This window comes from Pan paniscus, chromosome 3 (assembly GCF_029289425.2).
Source record: "Pan paniscus chromosome 3, NHGRI_mPanPan1-v2.0_pri, whole genome shotgun sequence".
Lineage (NCBI taxonomy): Eukaryota > Metazoa > Chordata > Mammalia > Primates > Hominidae > Pan > Pan paniscus.
Genome location: NC_073252.2, coordinates 139,984,269 through 140,006,123, shown reverse-complemented (window position 1 = coordinate 140,006,123; position 21,855 = coordinate 139,984,269). Strand labels below are relative to the sequence as shown.

At 36.1% G+C, this 21,855-nt stretch overlaps 1 protein-coding gene across 10 annotated transcripts in view; it reads left to right on the top strand.

Annotated features, from left to right (window-relative positions):
- INPP4B (inositol polyphosphate-4-phosphatase type II B) overlaps positions 1-21,855 on the top strand; it is an 813,511-nt gene that overhangs the window by 722,835 nt on the left and 68,821 nt on the right. For all 10 annotated transcript variants that reach the window (XM_063603916.1, XM_055111865.2, XM_014344746.5 and 7 more), the window contains 2 exons: positions 1,241-1,381; positions 5,726-5,823. In XM_063603916.1, coding sequence (XP_063459986.1) covers positions 1,241-1,381; positions 5,726-5,823 — 239 coding nt within the window. The remainder of the gene's footprint in view (positions 1-1,240; positions 1,382-5,725; positions 5,824-21,855) is intronic.

Sequence of the window (21,855 nt, the reverse complement as noted above, 5' to 3'; positions counted from 1 at the left end):
TGACAGAAATGTACTAAACCTGGATTATTGTCATGATTGTATAATTCTATAAATTTGTTGAAATTATGAATTATATACTTAAAATGCATGAATTCATATCAATTTCTTAATAAAGCTGGTAAAATTATCACAAAGAAATTATATGTTTCACCTTCAGAACAAGTTTAAAGCATGAACTGACTCATTGATGCTTCTCATATTCCTGAAAAACTGTTAGCCAGGCTATTGTAAATGGCATTGAGAGCAATTAAACAAAGAAAAATAATGCGCTCATTCATCTGAAGGTAGTGCTAACATCCCTGCTTGCTAAATTCATGATATTTACCAGGTCTCTATTTCATAGCTAGAAAGAAACAAGTCTCAGAGTCAGTGGTCCACACTGTTTATCAATAATGTTATACTAGGAGAAATTAAAAAGATTTTCACAAAGAGGCTTACTATTTGCCCTATGCTTATTTCCCCAGTGCATATCTTACAATGCCACCACTCTATATAGTTCTTGAAACACATGGATTTTCCCAACCTCTGGGCAAAGCTTTCTAAATTTCTAAATTCAATTCACACTATCAGAAGATGACAGTTTTTAAAATATGTAAGTAGCTACTCTTATTAATCATATTGTACTAATCCTAACTTAAATTTTCAACATTAAAAAATAGGGGTAGTTTTTAATGGACATTTCCAATGAAAAATGCTCCTGTGTTATGTTAATGTTTCAAAATGACCAGAATTCCCGAAAGTTTCACTCTAAGCAATAAAACCATTACCTTTCCATCAGCCCATCATAAACAGAAACACTCATCAATAGTGATAACAAACAAGCCATACCAAAAAATCATATAAATTATTTGGTTTATTTAGCTTCACTGTATTGAAACAGCAGTCATTAAATTATTGTTCTTATTCTTAGGACTGATTGAGTTTTAAAAATAATTAAATAAAGAAAAAAAATTGAGCTATCAATACACATGACCCTGGGTATACAAAAATGAACCAAACATTTTTTTCCTGAAGGAATTCAGAGTGAGGTAGAGAAATCACACATATAAATGAATTCTTACAATTTTTTATGTCAAGTAATTTAATAAGGAGATGAATGAATGAGGAATATAAGCATATAGCAAACAGAAACCTAAATCAGTGCTATATTCCAACCCTTTTAATGTTTTCTTCCAATAAATCTAAAATAACACAAAACAAATAAGTAATGTTTCTTCCCTTTGTCCTCTGCCTTCTTTAGAGAACATTACGTGGTAGAGGTCAAGCTTCCAGCCAGAATGTTTGAGTCACTACCTCTACAGATTAAAGAAGGACAGTTGCTTCATGTGTATCCAGTACTTTTTAATGTTGGAATCAATGAACAGCAAACTCTGGCTGAAAGGTAAGCTTTGGTGTAAGAGTGGCACTTGAGATTTTTCTTTGTTCCTTTTAAGCATATGATGAGAAGTCCCATGTATCTGCATGTAGAACTAACATCAATTTATGAGTAACATTTTTCTTTTTATCAGTATCAAATTATTTGAGATATAAGGTAAATTTTCATATTTAAGGAATCCTGGCCCAAGCCAAATTTAAATGTGGCAAAAATATTGAGGAAAATCTTGATGCCAATACTAAATAAAGCATTTGCATGGATTAACCTTCTTTGTTTCCAAATACCTATGTGTATATTAAATTTTAGAATTCATGTTTGTACATATCTCAATATTGTAAACAGATAATAGCATCAAATTTTTAAATCTAAAACAGAGTCTCTTTTTTGTGTTTATTTTAATGGTTATTATTTGGTAATGTTAGCTTTTTTAATAATGGCTTGCTCAGTCAGCAAATGATTGTACTGTGATCCCATGAGTCAGTTAAAAAACACTTTTTTTTTGGCTGGGCGCGGTGGCTTATGCCTGTAATCCCAGCACTTTGGGAGGCAGAGGTGGGTGGATCACCTGAGGTCAGGAGTTCAAGATCAGCATGGCCAAGATGGTGAAACCACGTCTCTACTAAAAATACAAAAATTAGCCAGGCGTGGTGGTGATTGCCTATAATCCCAGCTACTCAGGAGGCTAAGGCAGGAGAATTTTTTGAACCCGGTAGATGGAGGTTGTGGTGAGCTGAGATCACGCCACTGTACTCTAGCCTGGGCAGCAGAGTGAGACTCCGTCTCAAAAAAAGAAAAAAAAAAAAAAAAAACCTCTTTTTTTGAAAGACTTATTTTTACATCTTACATGGTTCACATATAGAGATTACAGAAAATGTAGATAACAGTTAAAGATCATAGAACAGGCCAGGGTCGGTGGCTCACACCTGTAAATCCTAGCACTTTGGGAGGCAGAGGCAGGTGGATCACCTGAGGTCAGGAGTTCGAGACCAGCCTGGCCAATATGACAAAACCCCAACTCTACTAAAAATACAAAAATTAGCTGGGCATAGTGGCGGGTGCCTGTAATCTCAGCTATTTGGGAGGCTGAAGCAGGAGACTCGCTTGAACTGAGGAGGCGGAGGTTGTGGTGAGCCGAGATTGCACCATTGCACTCTAGCCTGGGTGATACGAGCAAAACTCCATCTCAAAAAACAAACAAAAAAAGGTCATAGAACATACTTTTGAAATATTTTAGAGAAAGAAGTTAGCATCTTGGCTGTAGGGGCTGGATGGAGAAGTTCCTTCACAGGCAACAATTTGGGGAGTTTGATAGTCTTTGGTATTATAATATTTAACATGCTTTCTTATCTGTAATTCACTCTCCAAGTGACCCCTGCCCCACAGGTAAGTTTAAAAGTACCCAGCATATTCCTTGCCTTGATAATTAAGTACTTTTGAAAGCTAGTGTCTAGGATTAGATTATATTCTATTTATCTCTATATATATTTGTCTCAGCAAATTCAATGTTTGAGATGAATGATATTCCTGAGCATGAACTATACAACTTGGAGCAGGGGAACGGCATTCCAAATTGCCTCTTCTTCGGTACGCTACAGTAGAGTGTTTTGAGTTGGAATTAATAAGGTCTGTGATTGTGATCTTGAGAGAGATATGAGACTCTTCCATTTACAGACTTTTCAAAGACTAGTCAGCATTATATTTTCAAGGCTTCTAAGATGGACTAATTTGCATCATTCATGTTATTGTGACTGTTTTAGTTGTCAGTCATTTTATTTAAGAAGTGTCCTTTCCTTCCTTCTCATCTCTCTTGCATACTAAGAATGCACTTTTTTTCACACATGGAAGCTGTACAAGACACACAAGACTGGAAAAGGAGCAAAATGGCAAAGTAGGGAAACCCTGAGAGAAGCAGGAGGCCTGAATTTGAATAGCACTCTGACATCAACCGTTAATTTGAGCATATTGCTTACTCTCTGTTCTCTGAACCTCCTTTTTCTGATTCTGAATTTTGAGCTTTACCAGCAACATCTACATGTTAGATATGCTATGTAATCTAGAAGTAGTATTTCACTACTGTTTACTCAAATTCAAAATGTAGATGTTGTATATGACCATTCTTAGATAAATAAATACTATTAGTCTGCTTGGGCTGCTGTAACAAAATACTGTAGACTGGGTGGCTTAAACAACAGAAATTTGTTTCTCATAGTTCAAGAAGCTGGGAAGTCCAAGGTCAAGGTTTCAGCCAATTTGGTTTCCAGTGAGGGCTCTTCTTCTGGCTGTCAGACAACTGACCACATTCTCCCTATATGCTCACATAACCTCTTCTTTGTGCCTGTGGAAAGAAAGAGCCCACTCTCATAATCTCATTTAACTTTAATTACCCCTTAGAGGCACTGTCTCAAAATACTGCCATTGCCATTTCGGGCTTAGGGCTTCCACATATGAATTTTAGGACAACACAAACATTTATTCCATAACACTAATGTTACTCCAGCAAGGATGGTATTTTTTAAATACCAGTTGATTACAGTGTCTGAAAACGTTAGAAGAATATATTTCAGATTCTATGGAAACTCCTCTAGATTTTTGGGGTCTGTATCCCTGTTCTCCAAGTTCAACTCAGTATAGATACTGAACACTGACTTTGTACCAAGCACTGCTCTGCCAAGCTATGGGACATAAGAGGAATACAGGGTAACAAGAAGCGTGGAATAGGCTTCCTATCCTGAAAGAAGGTGTAATCCAGTGAGGAAGACAAGTCAACAAACATTACATTACAGTTTGGCTCATGCAATAATTAAAGGTGTGGAAGGAACAGGAATAGTGCATAAAACAAAGCAATTCACAGATGGGAGATGAATCCGTGGGGGAAGTATCATAGAGGAGATGAGCCAGGCTTTAAAGATGAATCATAGTTAATCAAGCTATCAAGGAAAGTAAGACATTCCAGTCAAGAGTGGATAGAATGTTAAAAGTCCCAAAGGCATTGAAATACTGCTGCTAAGGGAGGAGAGCGTAACTACATTCCCACAAGAGGTTTTGGAAGCCTTTGTGGAAACTTAGATGCTAAACTAGGGAGACTATAAGACATCGTCCTTTCAGGGAGGAGAGAAGCATTGAAGTTCAGTGAGCTGATATGATGAAATATAGGTTAGATTAATTTTTCCAACATTTCATTTATTGCATGGTGCAATGTATGGTATGTAGTTGATGTTAAATATTTTTTGTATAGATGAATTCATTTTTCATTGAGACTGAATGATCTGACAAGGGTCCAGAAAGTAAACTGGAAGTGAAAGAGACTAGGGACATAGTTCTGTGGTATTTGGGAAGCTTTAGGAGAGTCTAAACTGGATATGATTAAATATCTTAATATATAATGACAGTGGTTGAGAAAAAAAAAAGGAATACCAGAGATATGAAGAGACTGAGGAATAGTGGGTAAGGTGAGGAAAAGAGGAAATCCAAAATGATGCCTAGATTTTGAACCTGAACTAATGCCAAAATATTGGGGACATGCTTAGCAATGGTTCAAAGGAGGAAGCAGTTTTAGTTTTGGGTTATGTTATATTTGAAGTGGAGTTGGAAAATGCACACTGAAATTTTCTATTCACACCTAGAAATATAGATTTTGATGAAGATACATATTGGAAGCCATTTACATAGCATCCTTTTATAGGGAGACAAGTGGGTTTTACCTTTGAACTTGGGAAATTCTCAAAGATAACACAAGGTTAGTGACACACAGGTAGACAGGTTTGTCTTGAACAAGCGGTGGAAGACTACGTGTACAGAACCATTTGACTTCACGATATGAACAGAAAAAAATGTCGGCAGAAATGATCTACTGTCTGGGAAATCTGGCTCTATGTGTGCCTACAGCAGTTGATAGTGTGGGCAAGACTGCGTGCAGCCCAGTGTCCAGTGCTGGTCTTCTGGTCCCCTCCCTCAGCTGCCATGAGTGAAATGGATGATTGGATAGATAGTAAGAAAAGTTTTTTAAAACACATACAGGGATGCAGGCCTGCCACAGAGGTGTGGAGTAGGATAGGGAAACTAATATCAATTATGTCCATGCACAGAGACTGGTGTTTTATACATGGTATTTTATCTAGGTTCACATTTGATGATTGTGAGGATATTTGAGGTGTTAGAAGCAATTAGTGAAATCAGGGCCAGTGGAGATTGGAATATGTTTGAAATCACCATTGTGCATTGTAGCTTGAAAAATGAGACAGACTCTTTCCTTAGGAAATTATTCCAATCTATTTAAAAAAGAAAGGTAAAATGTGTTACTTTTTGGTACCATTTTATAACCCACAGCTGTTTTCTTTCTTCTGTTTGTAGGTTTGGAGATGTCTCTTTGCAAGAAAGTATTAATCAGGAAAACTTCGAACTTCTACAAGAATATTACAAGATATTTATGGAAAAGATGCCTCCTGATTGTAAGTATGTGAGTTAGAGAAGACAGCAATAATAGCTTCTTGATTATAAATCTTTAGAAGAGGTCAGACATAGAGGTCAGTGGACTACAGAAGCAGGGGTAGGGATGTGAGAGTGATTTTGAAATTATCTGATCCAAAAAGACTGATTGCCAAGGTAGCATGGCCAACACCTGCATCATTCTCTTGATTGCCTTCTTGAATGTGTCCTGCTGTTCATTCTGAGACATTAATTTCATTGCCACTGGAAAATGCCAAATAATAAAAATATGGACCTTATAATTAGACATTTTAATTAGTCTGATAAAAATTTTGTATAATTCTTAACCATATAAAAGACTTTACTAAAGATTTAAGTCTCCATTTATAAGCAACATCAGACATAGGACACACATGCGGGAGAACATCAGATATAATACCAGTTGAACAAAATAAGTCAATGTGAATGAGGGAACTAACTTATTAAATATATGTATTGCAATATTTTATGCAAAAAAAGTTAAAGCACCCAAGCTTTTAAAAATGTGTTTTACACATTTGGAATTTGTTTTGGAAAGGGCCTTTGTTCAATTCTACATTTCTTTTCCCCATCGTATTAAGCACATAACATTTGAGCAGTCCAAAATCAGAGAGCTGGGAATGTATTTGGAATTCATCTATAAATAGTATAAATATGTTGAGATATTCACAATGATAAGAAGCTAAGTTTTAATAAAGTAGGAAAATTATAATATTTTAACCAAAAACTGTAATCAAAGTCTACTTGTTACTATTTGTTGTGTAATCATGAACAATTTGCTCGCTGGTGTGAAATAGCTCAGGTGGCAGAGTGTTTATGTCTTCATAACCTAATGAATGTGGTATCCAAATATTACAGTGGCATATGCGTGCCCATGTGTGGATAGTTAAAAAATGTCACTTGCAGATTTTATATTATGATTTATATTATTTTATGTCAAATCAAATATTATTTTTTGCCAAAATGAATTTAAGTACATGGAGATTCTTTGGTAGCAAGCATACTTTAAGTGTTAAATTTGTTAATTACCTGAAAAGTTAATAATGTAAGTAAAACTATTTTTCTTTAGCAATTAATGAAAAAAGAGTTTATTATAACTTGGATGTTAATGATTTTTTAACAAATTACTTACAATTTGGAAAAAAAATCTCAGAATTTTTGTCAGTAGCTTGATAAAAATTATATTTCTTATATTAATTCTTGAAAAGTATTTGTGGTCCCCAGGCCAGCAGCATCAGCATCACCAGGAAACTTGTTAGCAATGCAAATTCGCAGGCCACACTGTGAATCTACTAAACTCTCGCCAAGTCTGTGTTTTAATAGGCCTTTGAGGTGACTTCTGATTCATGCTAATGTTTGAGAACTAATAATATGCCATCCTTACTCGAAATATATATTACAAAGTAGGTTGTTGGCAAAGTCTGTGAGGACTTTCAGTACTATACTTAAAACAATCATATTGCTAAAGAAATATGTATAGGTACTGTTGAAATACAAAATAATTCTATATTCAAGTAACTTAAACTCTTCATAGGAATATAAGTTTAAAAAATTTTAGCCCGGGCAACATGGTGAAACCCCATCTCTACAGAAAATACAAAAATTAGCCGGGCATGGTGGTATGTGTCTGTGATCCCAGCTACTCAGGAGGCTGAGGGGTGGGAGTATGGCTTGAGCCTGGGAGACAGAAGTTGCAGTGAGCCAAGATTGTGCCACAGCACTCCAGCCTGGGTGACATTGTGAGACTCTGTCTCAAAATAACAACAACAACAACATGTGATTCTATATATTGCCAATTAAATATAAACAAGTGTTTTTCAAAACATGTAGATATATTTCTCTCCTTGCAAACAAGATGGAATTTTGTATAAAACCAATTGCATTTCATTGCTTACACAGTTGTCTGAACATACAGGATTGTTTTCTGATATTTTGTTTCCTATATTTTTGAGACAACTCTATTTGACACAGAATGGAGTTGTAGTATGGCTGTGGTTGTGCTCCATAACAAAAGTACAAGTCCAATCTATACAATTATGATGACATATGGGTTTATTCCTCCTGTAGACATATTGCAAGCCAAAGAATGATTTGAGTTCTGCTCTATTTAAGGAAAAAACATAAAGCTTTTATAAGAGTATGAGTAGAGGTTAGGCCATTTGCTAAGAAGGAAAGAACTATCATGCTGGGTCATATCCATAATCCATATAATCTATTATTTTCCTTCTTTCATAGTGAAATCAAGGGATAATTTGTGTCAATGTTAAAGGATAGGTTAATTTCTTAAACATATTGCTGTCACTTTTTAATTCATTATGGATGTGCAGACTATTAATTTACTGATTCTCTTTTTAAATGATTTATGAAGTAAGTAGGTGAATTCTATTTTTGAAGTAAAAAAATGTTTCTTCTCCAAAGATTTTCTTAACTTTAAGGGATATCCCTGACTTTTGTGATATCAGGACTTAATGATAAATTAATTTTAGCTTATATATTCACTCCCAGTCAAGTGCTCTCATCTTTTTACTCTTCTCATATAGAAACATTTGTGGACTAAATATTCTTCCTAAAATGTCTTCTAATTCTGTTATATTTGTAGCAATTCTAGTTTATAGTCACAATTCAGCAATCTACAAACATGGAATAGTTTTATTTCAGTAACTACTACCAGTTTTATGAAGCACTCATCAACCTTTAGAAGTTAGTAATTGCAGATAGGGGAATGGATAATTAAAGTTGCCAATCAACATGCCCTTTCAATATGTTTAGCATGGTCTAGTGCTTTTAGACTATTTAAAATCTCAGTTTCATTTGGAATAAATATTCAGCCAAGTTCAAATATTATTATCCTCCACCCCCATCTTCCTTGCAACTGTAGAAAGACCATTAGTGGAAGTCTTGATAGGGCAGGGTGGCTTCTGTGTCTGTCTTTCTTTTGGGGAATTCATGGGATCTAGAACTGGGATGTGCCTGTTACAGAGAAAGAGGCCACATATAGGAGTCCCAAAAGTTCCTTTCCTGTAAATCTTTGCTGAATCTTCATCTGCAGAAAGTACTATATTGTTGGCCCTCAGTATATGTGTGTTCTGTGTTGGCAGATTCAATCAACCCCAGATAAAAAATATTTGAAAAAAATAAAAATAAATATGCAATGACAAAAATATTATTAAAATGTTTAAAATATAGTATAACAGCTATTTACGTAGAATTTATATTGCATGAAGTATTATAAGTAATCTAGAGGTAATTTAAAGTATAGGGGATGATGTGCTTAGGTTATTTGCAAACACTGTGTCATTTTATATAAGAAAATTGAGCGTCTGTGATTTTGGTATCTTCTGGGGTCTTGGATCCAATCCTCCTTGGGTACCAAGGGACAACTTGTATATCTGATGGACAAAGCTGTTGATGACTACTCTATCTGGGCACATGTATTGTGTGTTTCTCCCACCAAATCTCCTTTGTATGTGATGCAGCTCTCAGACAGTTGTTCTGCTGACTCTAAGGCAAAAGAAATCTTCAGAAGTTACTTCCCCTCAGGCCCTACCTGTGATATTCACTGGCCCCTTTGATCAGCCTGGGAATTGCAGTGTGGCAGTTATTAGTGCTTCTCCTTTTTCTCACTCTAATCTTCCTGTTGGGCTTGATGATCTCAGACATCCTTCACATTCCCTTTCATGCCTACCTAAAGCATTCAGACACTTACATTTTGTGTTAGAAATAAAATAAAATAGTACTTCTGTAAATCACTAACACAAACTGCTCTGTGTTTAAAGTCACCACTGCGTCTCATACATGATTCAGGGCTTCTGAAGGAAGTGGATAAAGCCCCTTCTGTCTTCCTCTTCCCTTTAAGGGAGGAGGGACCAACTGTCAAAGTATTACAGCTAAATTATCTGTCCTTTCTCTAATAATAATGCCCATATCTTTTGTGCTTTATCTGAAACAAAGAAGAAGGATATTGTCATACGGCTCTAATGAAATTGTACCATAATGATTCCTATGCTAGCACTATAAGAGTGAGCTTACTAGCACTGTGAGCTAAGAAAGAAAAACAGGGCTTTTTTTTAACCTGTTCTATACTTTTTATATAATATTTGACATTCCAGTGTTTTATATATAGTGTTTCATCAACTACATCAATAAGGATTGTATATAAAATACTTTTTAGAAAAAAAAATTTAGTATTGTAATGAGGGCATGTAGAATGTAGTGTGTGTGTGTGTGTGTGTGTGTGTGTGTGTGTTTATGAACAATTTTTACTGTAAGCCTCACATTAAATTTAGCAGATATTGGTGGAGATAATATTATATATAAAAGTCTGTTCTATTCAGTTTGGATGATGAAAGATGAGTAAGATATGGTCTATGCCCTGGTAGCTTTCAATTTAATGACTCAAGGTAATCAAAGAATAATCTACATTAAGGCTAAACCTCTTTCTGAAACAATAGTTGCTCTTTTGGAGTGTTGATTCCTTTTCTGAATACTTTAGTTTTGTTGTTGCTGTTGTTCAAAAAATTTTACTTTCTACCAATCACTTCTGACACCCGTTGTATAGTTATGCATTGTCACAGATTTTATTTTTTCACCAGGAAAAATAAAACATCATCTGCATCACTTATATTTATAAAAATAAGGAAATAGGATAAGAACCCAATATTTTATAGATAACTAATTTCAGGGGAATTATTTGAATAGTTTTCTATGTAGTCCACATAGAAAACATACATTATAAAATGAGAACATTCATAAGTGTAAGGAAAGGAAGACTAAGGATCCCATAAAAAGTAGAAATTATTGGAGATTGAGTCAAATAAGCTAAATGAGAAGAGTAACATCCACGTGAAAATGAGCAAAAATATCTAATGTGTTGATGAAAGAAGAATGAGGATGAAAGTGAAGCTATTGGATTTGATGATTGTGACTCATTAACGGCATTTAATGGAGTCTTTAATAAAAAGCATGGACTGAAATCACATTACAGGCAATTAAGGAGAGAATGCATGTTGTATAATTAGAGAAACAGAGTGGTGAAAGCTACTCCCTTAGGAAACTTAACAGTGGATACAAATAGAGAAATTAAAAAATAAGCTGAACGCAATAGAATCAAGTGAGAGAGTTTTTCTTGAGTCTTTATTTTTCCAAGGTGGTAAATTGATGAATGTTTAAAGACAGTAGGAAATTTCAGGGTGGAAGTTATGGGCAAAGGATCTATACTTGATCCTGCTGAGAGGTTCTAGGGAGGTAACAATGATGAGGCCCCCTGAGACTAGCCAGAAAGCTAACCAGAAGTCGTAAGACAGAAGAGGACTAGGCCTCTCATATGATATAGAGACTGAAAACGTAGTCCTCTGGCTTCCAGGGAAAAGAAATATCTGCCATACCTGGCTGAGGCCCTTTAACACCTGAAGAATTCCAGCAAAAGGTCACAGAAAACTCTTGAAGACTGATACAAAGGTTTTGAAAGAATCCTAAATATAGTCTGGGGTTGGTCTTCAGACCTCTGCTGATACAACACTTTCTCTCACGTCTCTCACGGTCCTTTGGTTGCTTCAGAGGAAAAGCTTCAAAAAAAAAGACTTTGTTCACATCCACCTTACCAACTAAAAATCTGATCAACCATCGTTCTCTCTGATGTCCTTTTAAATTCTTTTAGAATAATTATTAAGATATAACCCTTAAATATAATTTGTAAAAGCTGTGAGTGCATGTCAAGGACTTAGGTTTAGTTTAAGTAAACTAACATTTAGTACATTTAGTTAATAGGGCACAATTTATTTATATTAAGGTTTTCTGTGTCCTTTGAATTTATATTTTTAGTTAGCATTTTCCATTTTTAGTATTTCAATTTATCTTAAATCTTATTTAAAATATAGAGTCATGGAGCAAAGATGGCTTAAGTCAAGGTACAATTAGAAAGAAAATTATAGAAACTAAAAATAATATGAAATTTATAAAAAGTAAAAGGACTCCATTGGGACAAGTAAACCTTCCCATGAGAGGATTTCACAGAAGCAGGTGAGAAGGAGGAACTTTACTCTAAGTACAATGTGGAATATCTAAAATTGAATTTTATTAGGTCAAATAATGGAGCAACTCACCCCTAATATTGAATACTCTGTCCAAATAGCCATTGAATATGTACCAAATTTTTCCAACACAGGAGAGAACTCTCTAGTACATCAAGATAATTTTTCCAGAACAAGTATGTGATAATGCTTTTCTGAATGAGATTATTAGATTTTGTTTCCAAAATGAAAGAAAAGAACAAGGCTACTAAGAAACACAGAATCATATTCCTTGTATAATAAACTTACAAATTGATACACATGAGGGTAAAGCTGAGAATCAGAAAACTAGCTACAACATTTATAACACAGATTGTGCTCTGGAAGAAATCAACACTAGGTTTTGGCAGACTTCTTTAGCAAACTGCACTGTTGGACTCTCCATACTGTTCCAAAACCACAGACTGGAAAAGCAATCAGTATCACATGTTAACAGATACCTTGTACTAGAAAAGGATAATATCACTGAGAAACAGAGTATAAATTGATATATAGTTGGTACATATATCAGAGAGAAGAGTTGCACTACATTTTATCTAACGATGAGAATTGAAGCTACTTAAGTATTTCCTTCATAGTGGTGATTTGATGAGCTCTGTCACAGACCCCAGAAATAACTGGTGGAATCAATACTGATGGCACCAGCTGTGTGTGCCACATAAATGGGCAATGCTCCATAAACAAAAAAGGGTACATCTGAATACCAATCCACTTTCTGCTTATTTACCTAAAATTGGAATCCATGTGTGTTGATACTCACAACATCCCAATGTGGTTCATTGCTGCCACAAATTTCAATGTGCTGCTTTCACTTTCTTAGAACATGGTATGGTTGATATTTCTCATTTCTGCTTTTCAGAGCCCTCTATCCTTAGAAACTGTCACTTATCTTGAGCCTGGATTCCCAGACTTCACCCACAAAAGGTCTTCAAACAATCAGATTGTTTCTGATTAGCACAGAGACTTTCTGATACAAGTTAACTATTTCCCAGGTTCTACAGTAATTTCTAAGTTATTAATCATTTTTCCATACATGGTAATACTCGGTTTCCTCTGAACAGTTCACATTTATATAAAGAGATCCTTTCTGAATGTTAAGAGAGCCTCTCCACATTACAGAACAGTGACTTCAGAGGTGGCCATTTTTTCTCTCAACTAAGCTTCAACAGTGACAAAAAGCACTGTTAAACTTTGCCCATTCATCATCATGCTCTCCCTTCCAAATATCTCTTTTCTCTCTGCATCATTTTCACTGTCTGTAAACTTTGAGGAGGAGGTCAAGCTTATGCAAGAAGGGGTTAACCTGCAAACAAGATCAGGAAGAGAAGGACAATTGAGTTAGGATATTAGCCTAGGCTATACTGAGGTAAAATTAAAAAATAATGCCAAGTTCTCAATGGCAGTATTCATCAGGCCCCAGACAGGAAATCAAGAAGTCTAAGAATTGACAAATTAAGCAGGGTTTTTTGAAGTCAAGTCACCAAGAGTTTAGCAATACTGAGTTGCTACTAACCCAGGTGCTAAAAGGACAAAGGTAGTGTCACCAGAGGCCAAAAGCTGGGGCTATACATCTGGATCTAGAGTGTTGTTGAGGACTGTCTAGCAAAACCTGGGACTGTGAATGGAAAAGTTTCCCAGTGGGAGCTGGAGCCATAGAAAAGATATAACCACTTCCACAGGCCCTTAAGAAACAGAAAGGTGGGGAAGCAGCAGGCTGGCTTCTATCTTCCTCCTGTCCTTGACTCTCGCTCTGGCTCCTCATTGCCCAGAGTTAAGTGTAAGTTAGCCTGGAAGATGAGGTTTCCTGTGATAAACAGCAGAATGGGAATGGTACATATAGAAATGAGGGCATATCAGCGATTCATCAGCATCATCGACCCCTGTGCTACTCAGTATCTTTCCTTGCTTTTTACACATACAAGAGTAATTTCAAACAAATCCACATCTGGCTGTGGGGCCAAGATTGTGTGTTTTAACAAGCCCTCCTGGTGATTCTGCCTGCACAGTAAGACCTGAGAACCACTTGCTTGGATTTATAAGATGTGATAGAGTTAGCTGTCAAATTTCAAAGGTTATGTTTTTGCACTGCATTATACTCTGGACATGAGTGTAAAAGAAGATGAAATTTCCCAGAATGTTAAAACTGTTCATCTTTTATTTATCTATTGTTTTAACAAATATTAATAGTTGAATGACCTAAGCAAAACATATATGTAAAACAACTCAGCAGTAATGATGATTCTGTTCAAAGTGAGATTACCTTGATTTATAATGTTAAGCTAAGTAAGTGTGTCTAAATTTCCTAAACACAAAGAATAATCTGAATATTACAGGGCTTTATATGGTATTTTTAACAGACTTAGACATAAGGGTTTAAAGATATAAGAAGATACAAGGATTTTCTTAAATTAACACATGAATGTCATTCCAGCAGAAACTATACATTAGACTATTACATAGTAATAAACAAAATTTACTTCTAATAACTTTGTTTTATAAACATCTCAATTGTCATACCATGTAGACATCCAAATATATAAATGAAAAATCCAGTCAGTTATCCAAATATTTTGCATATTTTATTTAAAACATATGTATATTTGGAAACATCGAGATGGCTGAAGAATTCTTCATATATTGTTCATATTTGTCATTGCATAGACACATAAAAATGTGTAAAAGGGATTGGCAATAGAGAGGAATATTATGTTATACTGCAGGACAAGCTTAAGTTTGAAAATGTCCCAAAAAGAGTAGATAAAAGTGGAATTAAAATTTTTCACCACCCATTTTTCACCTAAACTCATTTCAGTAAGTCTTTTATCCATGTAACTTAATGGAAACTGTTTCTGTCAAGAGCCTGCATTGTTAAACCCAATGCTGAGTCATTTGTCCTCATCTTCCTTGATCTAGTAACAAGTGTGACATAGTTATTTCTTACTTCTTTTGTCACTTGGCTTCCCAGCCACCACACTCTGTGATTTCTCCTGCTCTATGGCTGCTTCTTTTAAATCTCTATTCCTCATTATCTTTCCAACATCTGATGTTGGAGTGACCTAGGATTCAGTCCATGCATGTCTACTCTGCTCCCCAATTGAACACAGCCTAGTTGCTTTAAATACCTGCTATTAACTATCAATCTTCATATCTACATCTCCAGCCCATATCTCTTCCTTAAACTCTTGTATCCTGCTTAACACCTTAATCTTTGTTCCTGATAAGCCCTTAAAAAAGCTGTTCTTCCTACAGTCTTCCCCATGTACGTTTATATTAATTTCAACCTTTTAGTTGCTTTGGGGAAAAAAATAGCCACCCTTGAGTCGCCTCTTTCACGTCCCCTTTCCAGTCCATCAGAAAATCTTACTGGCTCCACTTCCAAAATATATGCCACCAGTTCTCACCACCTGCATTGCTACTACCCTGTGCAAAACCCTTCTTACCTCTTCTAGGTTTTGGCAACAGCTTCCTCCCAGCATCTTTGTTTCTTCTCTCACTTCTCATTCAGTCCATTCGTATCCACTACATCCAAAGTGACTGTTTTAAAATGAAAGTCTCATTATGTGTCTCCTAAAACTCTTCCAGTAACCCCCAATGTTGTTAGTTTATTTTGTTGTTGTTGTTGTTGTTTGTTTGTTTTCAGAATAAAAACCTACATTTTTACGGTGGCCTCTAAGGCACCATACAGTCAACCCCTTTGATCCTTTGATCCCTCTCCACCGCTTTCTCTCACACTTACCTCACTCTACTCCACACTGACTTCTGCCCCCCATGGACCTCTTGCTGTTTCTTGGGACTTTTTAGTGGCTCTATGCCCTATCTTAAATGCCTTCCCCCTCATAGGTCACTCACTCACCTCCTCTAAGTCTTTGCCTAAATGTCACTTTCTCAGTAAGGCCTTTCTTAAACACCCTCTTTAAAATTGCAATCTCTTGCCCGCTGGAACCCTTCTCTCTTAAAGTTTTTTTATAGCCTCTATCATCATGTAGCATGCAATATGTCATTTACATTATTTGACAGGACTCCTTACCAGAATGTAAGCTCCAGGAGGACTAGCACGTTGTTTCTATTCCATTAACATTTGTTGAATGCATGGTATAAGTTAAGTCATTTAGTTGGTTGTTTTAAAGAGTCAGAGAACAGCAGAAAGCTGTTGGATCTTGGAAATAGTTAATGAAGACTATGAAAAGTAACATTGTTTCTGTTAATAATTGTTGAGTGATACAAGGATTAAATAGTGAAATTATTTTGGAATTCACAGTATCACATTGAAGGTTCTGAGAAAGTCTGTAGGATGGCTGCCAAAGTTTTTCTGTAAAGAGCCAGAAAGTAAATAATTCTAGCATTGTGGGCCATATGATCTCGTCACCACTCAACTTGGCTACTATAGGGCAAAATAAGCCATAGACAATATGCAAATCAGGCCAGGCATGGTGGCTCACACCTATAATCCCAGAATTTTGGGAGGCTGAGGTGGGTGGATCAGCTGAGATCAGGAGTTTGAGACCAGCCTGGTCAACATGGTGAAAAACTCTCTCTACTAAAAAATACAAAAAATTAGCCAGGCATGGTTGCAGGCACCTCTAATCCCAGCTACTAAGGAGACTGAGGCAGGATAATTGCTTGAACCAGTAAGTGGGAGGTTGCAGTGAGCCAAGATCACGCCATTGCACTCCAGCCTGGGCAACAAGAGTGAAACTCCATCTCAAAAAAATAAATAAATAAAATAAAATAACATAAAATAAAATAAAACAAAAAATGGACATGGCTGGGTTTTAATAAAAATGTATTTACAAAAATAAAAAAATGTATGACCTGGGGTTAGCCTGCAAGTCATAGTTTGCAAACCCTAATCTATAGTGTCTAAATTAATTTTGTTTAAAATAGCTTTTTTTTTCATTATGGGAATATAAAAAATTATCTGAAACCCTCATTTGCATTTTTTAAATAAGTGTTCCCCAGGACATAGATTAAGAAATACTGACCTAGTCCAACCCCATCATTTGCTATGAGAGACTTGGGGTCATTCACATACCCTTTAGTAGGAGAAGAGAGACTAAATTCCATGTTCTCTGACTCCCAGTCAAATGTTCTTTTAATTTATATGCTGCTGCTCCACCATTGCTGTCTAATGGCTTCTGCAGTGAATTTAAGATTGTAGATTTTTAAATATTGTAATATTTCCAGCACCATACTTTTATTTTCTGTTCATATATTTTTACACACTTGTAATTACAAATTTATTTTAAACTCATTGCAGAAGAAACTCTGATGCAACTAATGTTTTGAAGTTTTTAATGCTTTTTTAGCATTAAAAAGATTGAGAGAATTTTTTAACTACTATCTTTAGAAGCACTTCTGTTTCTTTTTAAAAGAAAAAGTGAGAAGAAATAATATCCAATTTTTATTTCCTCAGTGCATGTTAAACTACATAGACTTTTAATGTCCCTTAAATTTTAGACACGATCAAATTATGAAATACAAACAGCAGTACAAGCAACAAAGGTAGACACGCATATACACATACAAAGGTCCACCTGCTTGGCCAACCAGACATTGATCTATGTTACTATCTATGTTGCAATGTCTATGTTATTTGGTGGTCTTCATAAATTATAGTCATCAAATCTTTTAGCTAGCCTTATTCTGTCGTAGTATGTGTAGGTACAAACTTAGATTTTCTTGCCTTTCAATCATCCTTACATTTTCTTTATTATTTTCTCTTCACTGAGGCTCTCATCTTTTTTGAATGTCTAACTCTTGCATTCCAGATTCTACTACTCATCAAAGATTGGCTGGCCTCCCAGTATACCTAGTAAGTCTGCACATAATGGCATGAAATCAAAAGACATAAATTCAATTGAAAGCTCACTTAGGTGAGTCATTTGGTGTTTTCAATGCCTGCATTTCATTGTCAGCCAAATGAGAATAATTACTTTGTATACACCTTGTACTTCAAAGTAAATTCTACCATTATCTCACCAGGGAAAAGAAGTTAATATTAAAACTTCCACTGTCAATTTCTGTGACTAAAGAGTGTCACATGTACTTATGAATATTAGAGAGATGGTTAAGATGATAATTGTGGTACACTGAGCTATTCAACGGAGTTATATTTCTCCTGTGTACAAACAACAGAAACAAACAACAATCTAGTTAAATTTGATTGTGAAGCTTTTTCAGTTGTTTGTACCAAACTTCATCCCTATCCAATAGCCTCTCTCCTTCTCTGTCATTTCTATAGTCTTTGCAATCTATATTGACTTACCTAAATTTTTTTGTGAAATCACTGATTCTCTGATAATCTTTCAAACAAAGCATACTTTTTTCTTTCTGGAATGCCCCTATAGGTGAGCTCCTGAAATCATCATTAGGATAAGTTCTTTGGTCCAACACTGCAAAGTAAGATGGATACTGAAAATATTGAGACTCATCATCCCTTTTGGAAATAAATGTCTGAATTTAACTTCTTGTTAACAAGAAGTTGTTAGTATGATGTCCAATCAACAGAAAAACAATTAAAGGTGACTACGTTAGTTCTAACCTTCAATGAAACATCAAATTAAAGACAATTAACAAATTCTTATTTCACTTTTTAGATCCAGTTTTCCAACTCTGTAATTCACTCAGCTATTTGGCATAGCACTCTTCCAAACATTCACTCTTTATTTACCATTCTCCTCCTCCCTGAACCACAACTGCAAGGTCTTTTGCTTCCAGTCCACTTTTTCTTCCACCTTTTTTGTCATTCTCCCAATTCTGCATCACAGAATGTCAGATAGAGTGAAACTCACCTTAGAGGCTAAGTAAGGGTGAGAAATTGAAGTCTCAAGGATAAAGTTATCTTTATCAAGTGGGTCGGAAAATAACAGTGTGAGCACATTAATAGATTAATATGTTTTGTTGCCATTGATAAACTGTAAATATTTGAGTGTCCCAGATTACCAAATCAGAGACCACATCAAGTCAAAAAAGGGAGCCATATGAATGGAATAAATTACAGGTTTCATATTCTTATTACCTCTTTCCTCATTTTGGAGCCTTCCAACACAGCTTTATTTTCATCATCTTCCTGTATTTTACCTCATTTATACCTAATACCTCAGAAATTATTAATTTAACTTATTCTGTATAGTAAGAAAGATTCAAGACCTCATTCTTCCTTGCCTCCAGGAGCCTGAAGAGGTAGGCCACATACCGTGACTATTGGAAAAAGCCCCAATCTTCTCAACCATCTCCCTTTTTCTCTGACTTTCTTACAGTTGGTGATTTAATTCCTTCCACATTATAGGCAGCAGGAGAGGCATGGAAAAGGTGAGCCCTTGGTTTTTGGAGAAGGGCTGGTTATGTGTCTGCCTCCCTGGGCTGTCATCTGACCTTGGTGTATTTCACTAGCAGTCTGGCTCTTGCACGGGCAGGGAGGTAAGACACTGAAATCACCTCAAAAGCTGTATCCCTTCTCTGCCTAAATTTTGAGAAATCCATTCTTAGTCTGTTTTTCAGACTTCTGTGTGGAGAATGAACTCTCAAGGGGCCATTTATTGCTAGGGCTATCGTTGGGGTAAAATGCAGGGACGAGGGAGTTTGACTAGGTGAAACAAAGGAGGCCATTCAACTGCCTTCAGTGCCAGCACCTAGGCCACTTGAGTATGGGCAAAAGTAGTTGTTCACCCAGTTTAACTTGGCTCACAAGAATACTGAACTGGGGATTTGTGTAAAGCCCTTCTCATACTCCTGTTTCCTTTCCCACTCTCCTCTATCGTCTGTGCTTGAACTATCTTAGGCATCTTGAGGAGACTGGAGTTTAGAGTTGGAGAGCCATTTTACAAATCATCTTTAGATTTTTTGACATGACTTTAAATTGCTTGGAAATTCTGAAATCAAATTATGAATGCTGTCTTTAAAAAAATATAAACAGGAAAAAAATATGTTATCGTCGTATTCTTCTCCCTGAACACCATATTCCATGGTCTCCAATGTATAATGTTGATTGAGGAAATTTTGAAGAATTTTTAATATATTGCTTTGGATATAATTTAAAAATTACTTTTAAAGTTTGTTTTTTTCCTTTTGCTATGGGTGATGCAACCTTGAAATTTGTTTAAGACAAGACACTGAAAGTGTGTAGGTCAAAAATATTCAACTCAGACCAGGATGGGATCTTGACATTTGATTTTTTTGTATTGCCTTCTTCATAAATTGAAAATTGGAAATGCAATTTAAATAAAGCTGGCTTCGATGGAGTTTTGTCTGTTCTTATTTTTCAAGATTTTACAGTATCTAAAACAACATAATTTTCAGTTTTAAGATATCTCAATGGATTTTACCTAATTGCATTTGTCTGCTTGCTAGTACAATTAACTATAATTATTTTAGAATTAATTGTAGAAGAGACTTGATGTTACAGAATATAGTACTCATCAGAATAGGCAGTGAAAGCAGTGTTCATCATGTTAACTTTTTCATACTTAGAAGTACAAGCTCTTTAAACTGTTTTTATTGTAGCTGTTCTGTTCTGGTTGTTTATTGCCAGATAACAAGCTACCTCAAGTTTACTGTTATAAAATCAGAATCATTTTATTTATGCTCACAGATTCTGTGGGTTAGGTATCAGAAAGGGAAAATGGGGATGGTTTGTCTCTGCTCCATGATGTCCATGACCTTCAGATGGAAGGAAGAATACCTGGGGGCTGAGAACTGGAGGCATCTGGAGGTTTCTGTACTCACATTCTGGCACCTGGGATAACCTCACTCAAAGGCTGGGCTCAGCTGTGACTGTTGACTTAAGCACCTAAACAAGACCTTCCATGTGGCTTGGGCTTCTTCCAGCATAGTGGCTGGGTTCTTATAGGGAGCATCTCAAAATGAGGAATACAGTCGGCAAGCTCCAAGAGAATTATCAGGCAGGAGAGGCATAATCAATTCAGACCTGGCCTCAGAAGCCAGAGAGCATTACTTCCGTCATACTTCATTAGTCAAAAGACAGTCAGAAGCCCACCCAGATTCAACCTGAGGAGACATACATTCCACGTCTCTCAATAAAAAGTGTCGAAGAATGTAGAACTATGTTTTAAACCCATCACTGCAGGTGTGATAGATTTGCTGCCCTCCAGAAATACTCTGACTTGTCCTTTCCTCATTCTAAATCAACAGTACACATTTGTACTGTGGCTGGTCAATGTTGAATATACATATATAACAATTTGCTTACCTTAGAATGATTTTGATTGCAAATGACAAAAACTCTTAATTCAAACTAGCTTAAACAATAAAGAAAACTTGCTGATAAACCTCACTGAAAATTCTAGCAGTAAGGTAGGTTTCAAGAGAGGGTTGGTTCAGTGACTCAGCAGTATAAAACAATATCTCAGGATGGGCGCGGTGGCTCATGCCTGTAATCCCAGCACTTTGGGAGGCCTAGGCGAGTGGATCACCTGAGGTCAGGAGTTCGAGACCAGCCCAGCCAACATGGTGAAACCCGCATTTCTATAAAAATACAAAAATTAGCCAGGCATGATGGCGGGTGCCTGTAATCCCAGCTACTCGGGAGGCTGAGGCGGGAGAACGCCTTGAACCAGGGAGGCAGAGGTTGCAGTGAGCCGAGGTCACACCACTGCACTCCAGCCTGGGTGATAAAGTAAGACTCTGTCTCAAAAAACAAAAACAAACAAAAAACAATATCTCCTTTGTATTTTATCATTAGGCTGCTCTTATCTCTTATGTTAATTTTATCCTACATCTGGTCTCCTCGTGGCTAAAAGATGGCTGTTATGAGCTAACCCCACGCTCAACCAAAGGGCTAAGAAGAGGTTCCTTTCCTCTTCAGGAGCTTCACTCAACTGGAACAGCACAGGCCACTTGCATATCCTTAAAACAGTTGCTAAGATGAGAATTTAGTGCCAACTGGTTTAGATCATGTCCATTCGTGAACTAGTCTTGATTTCAAGGGGT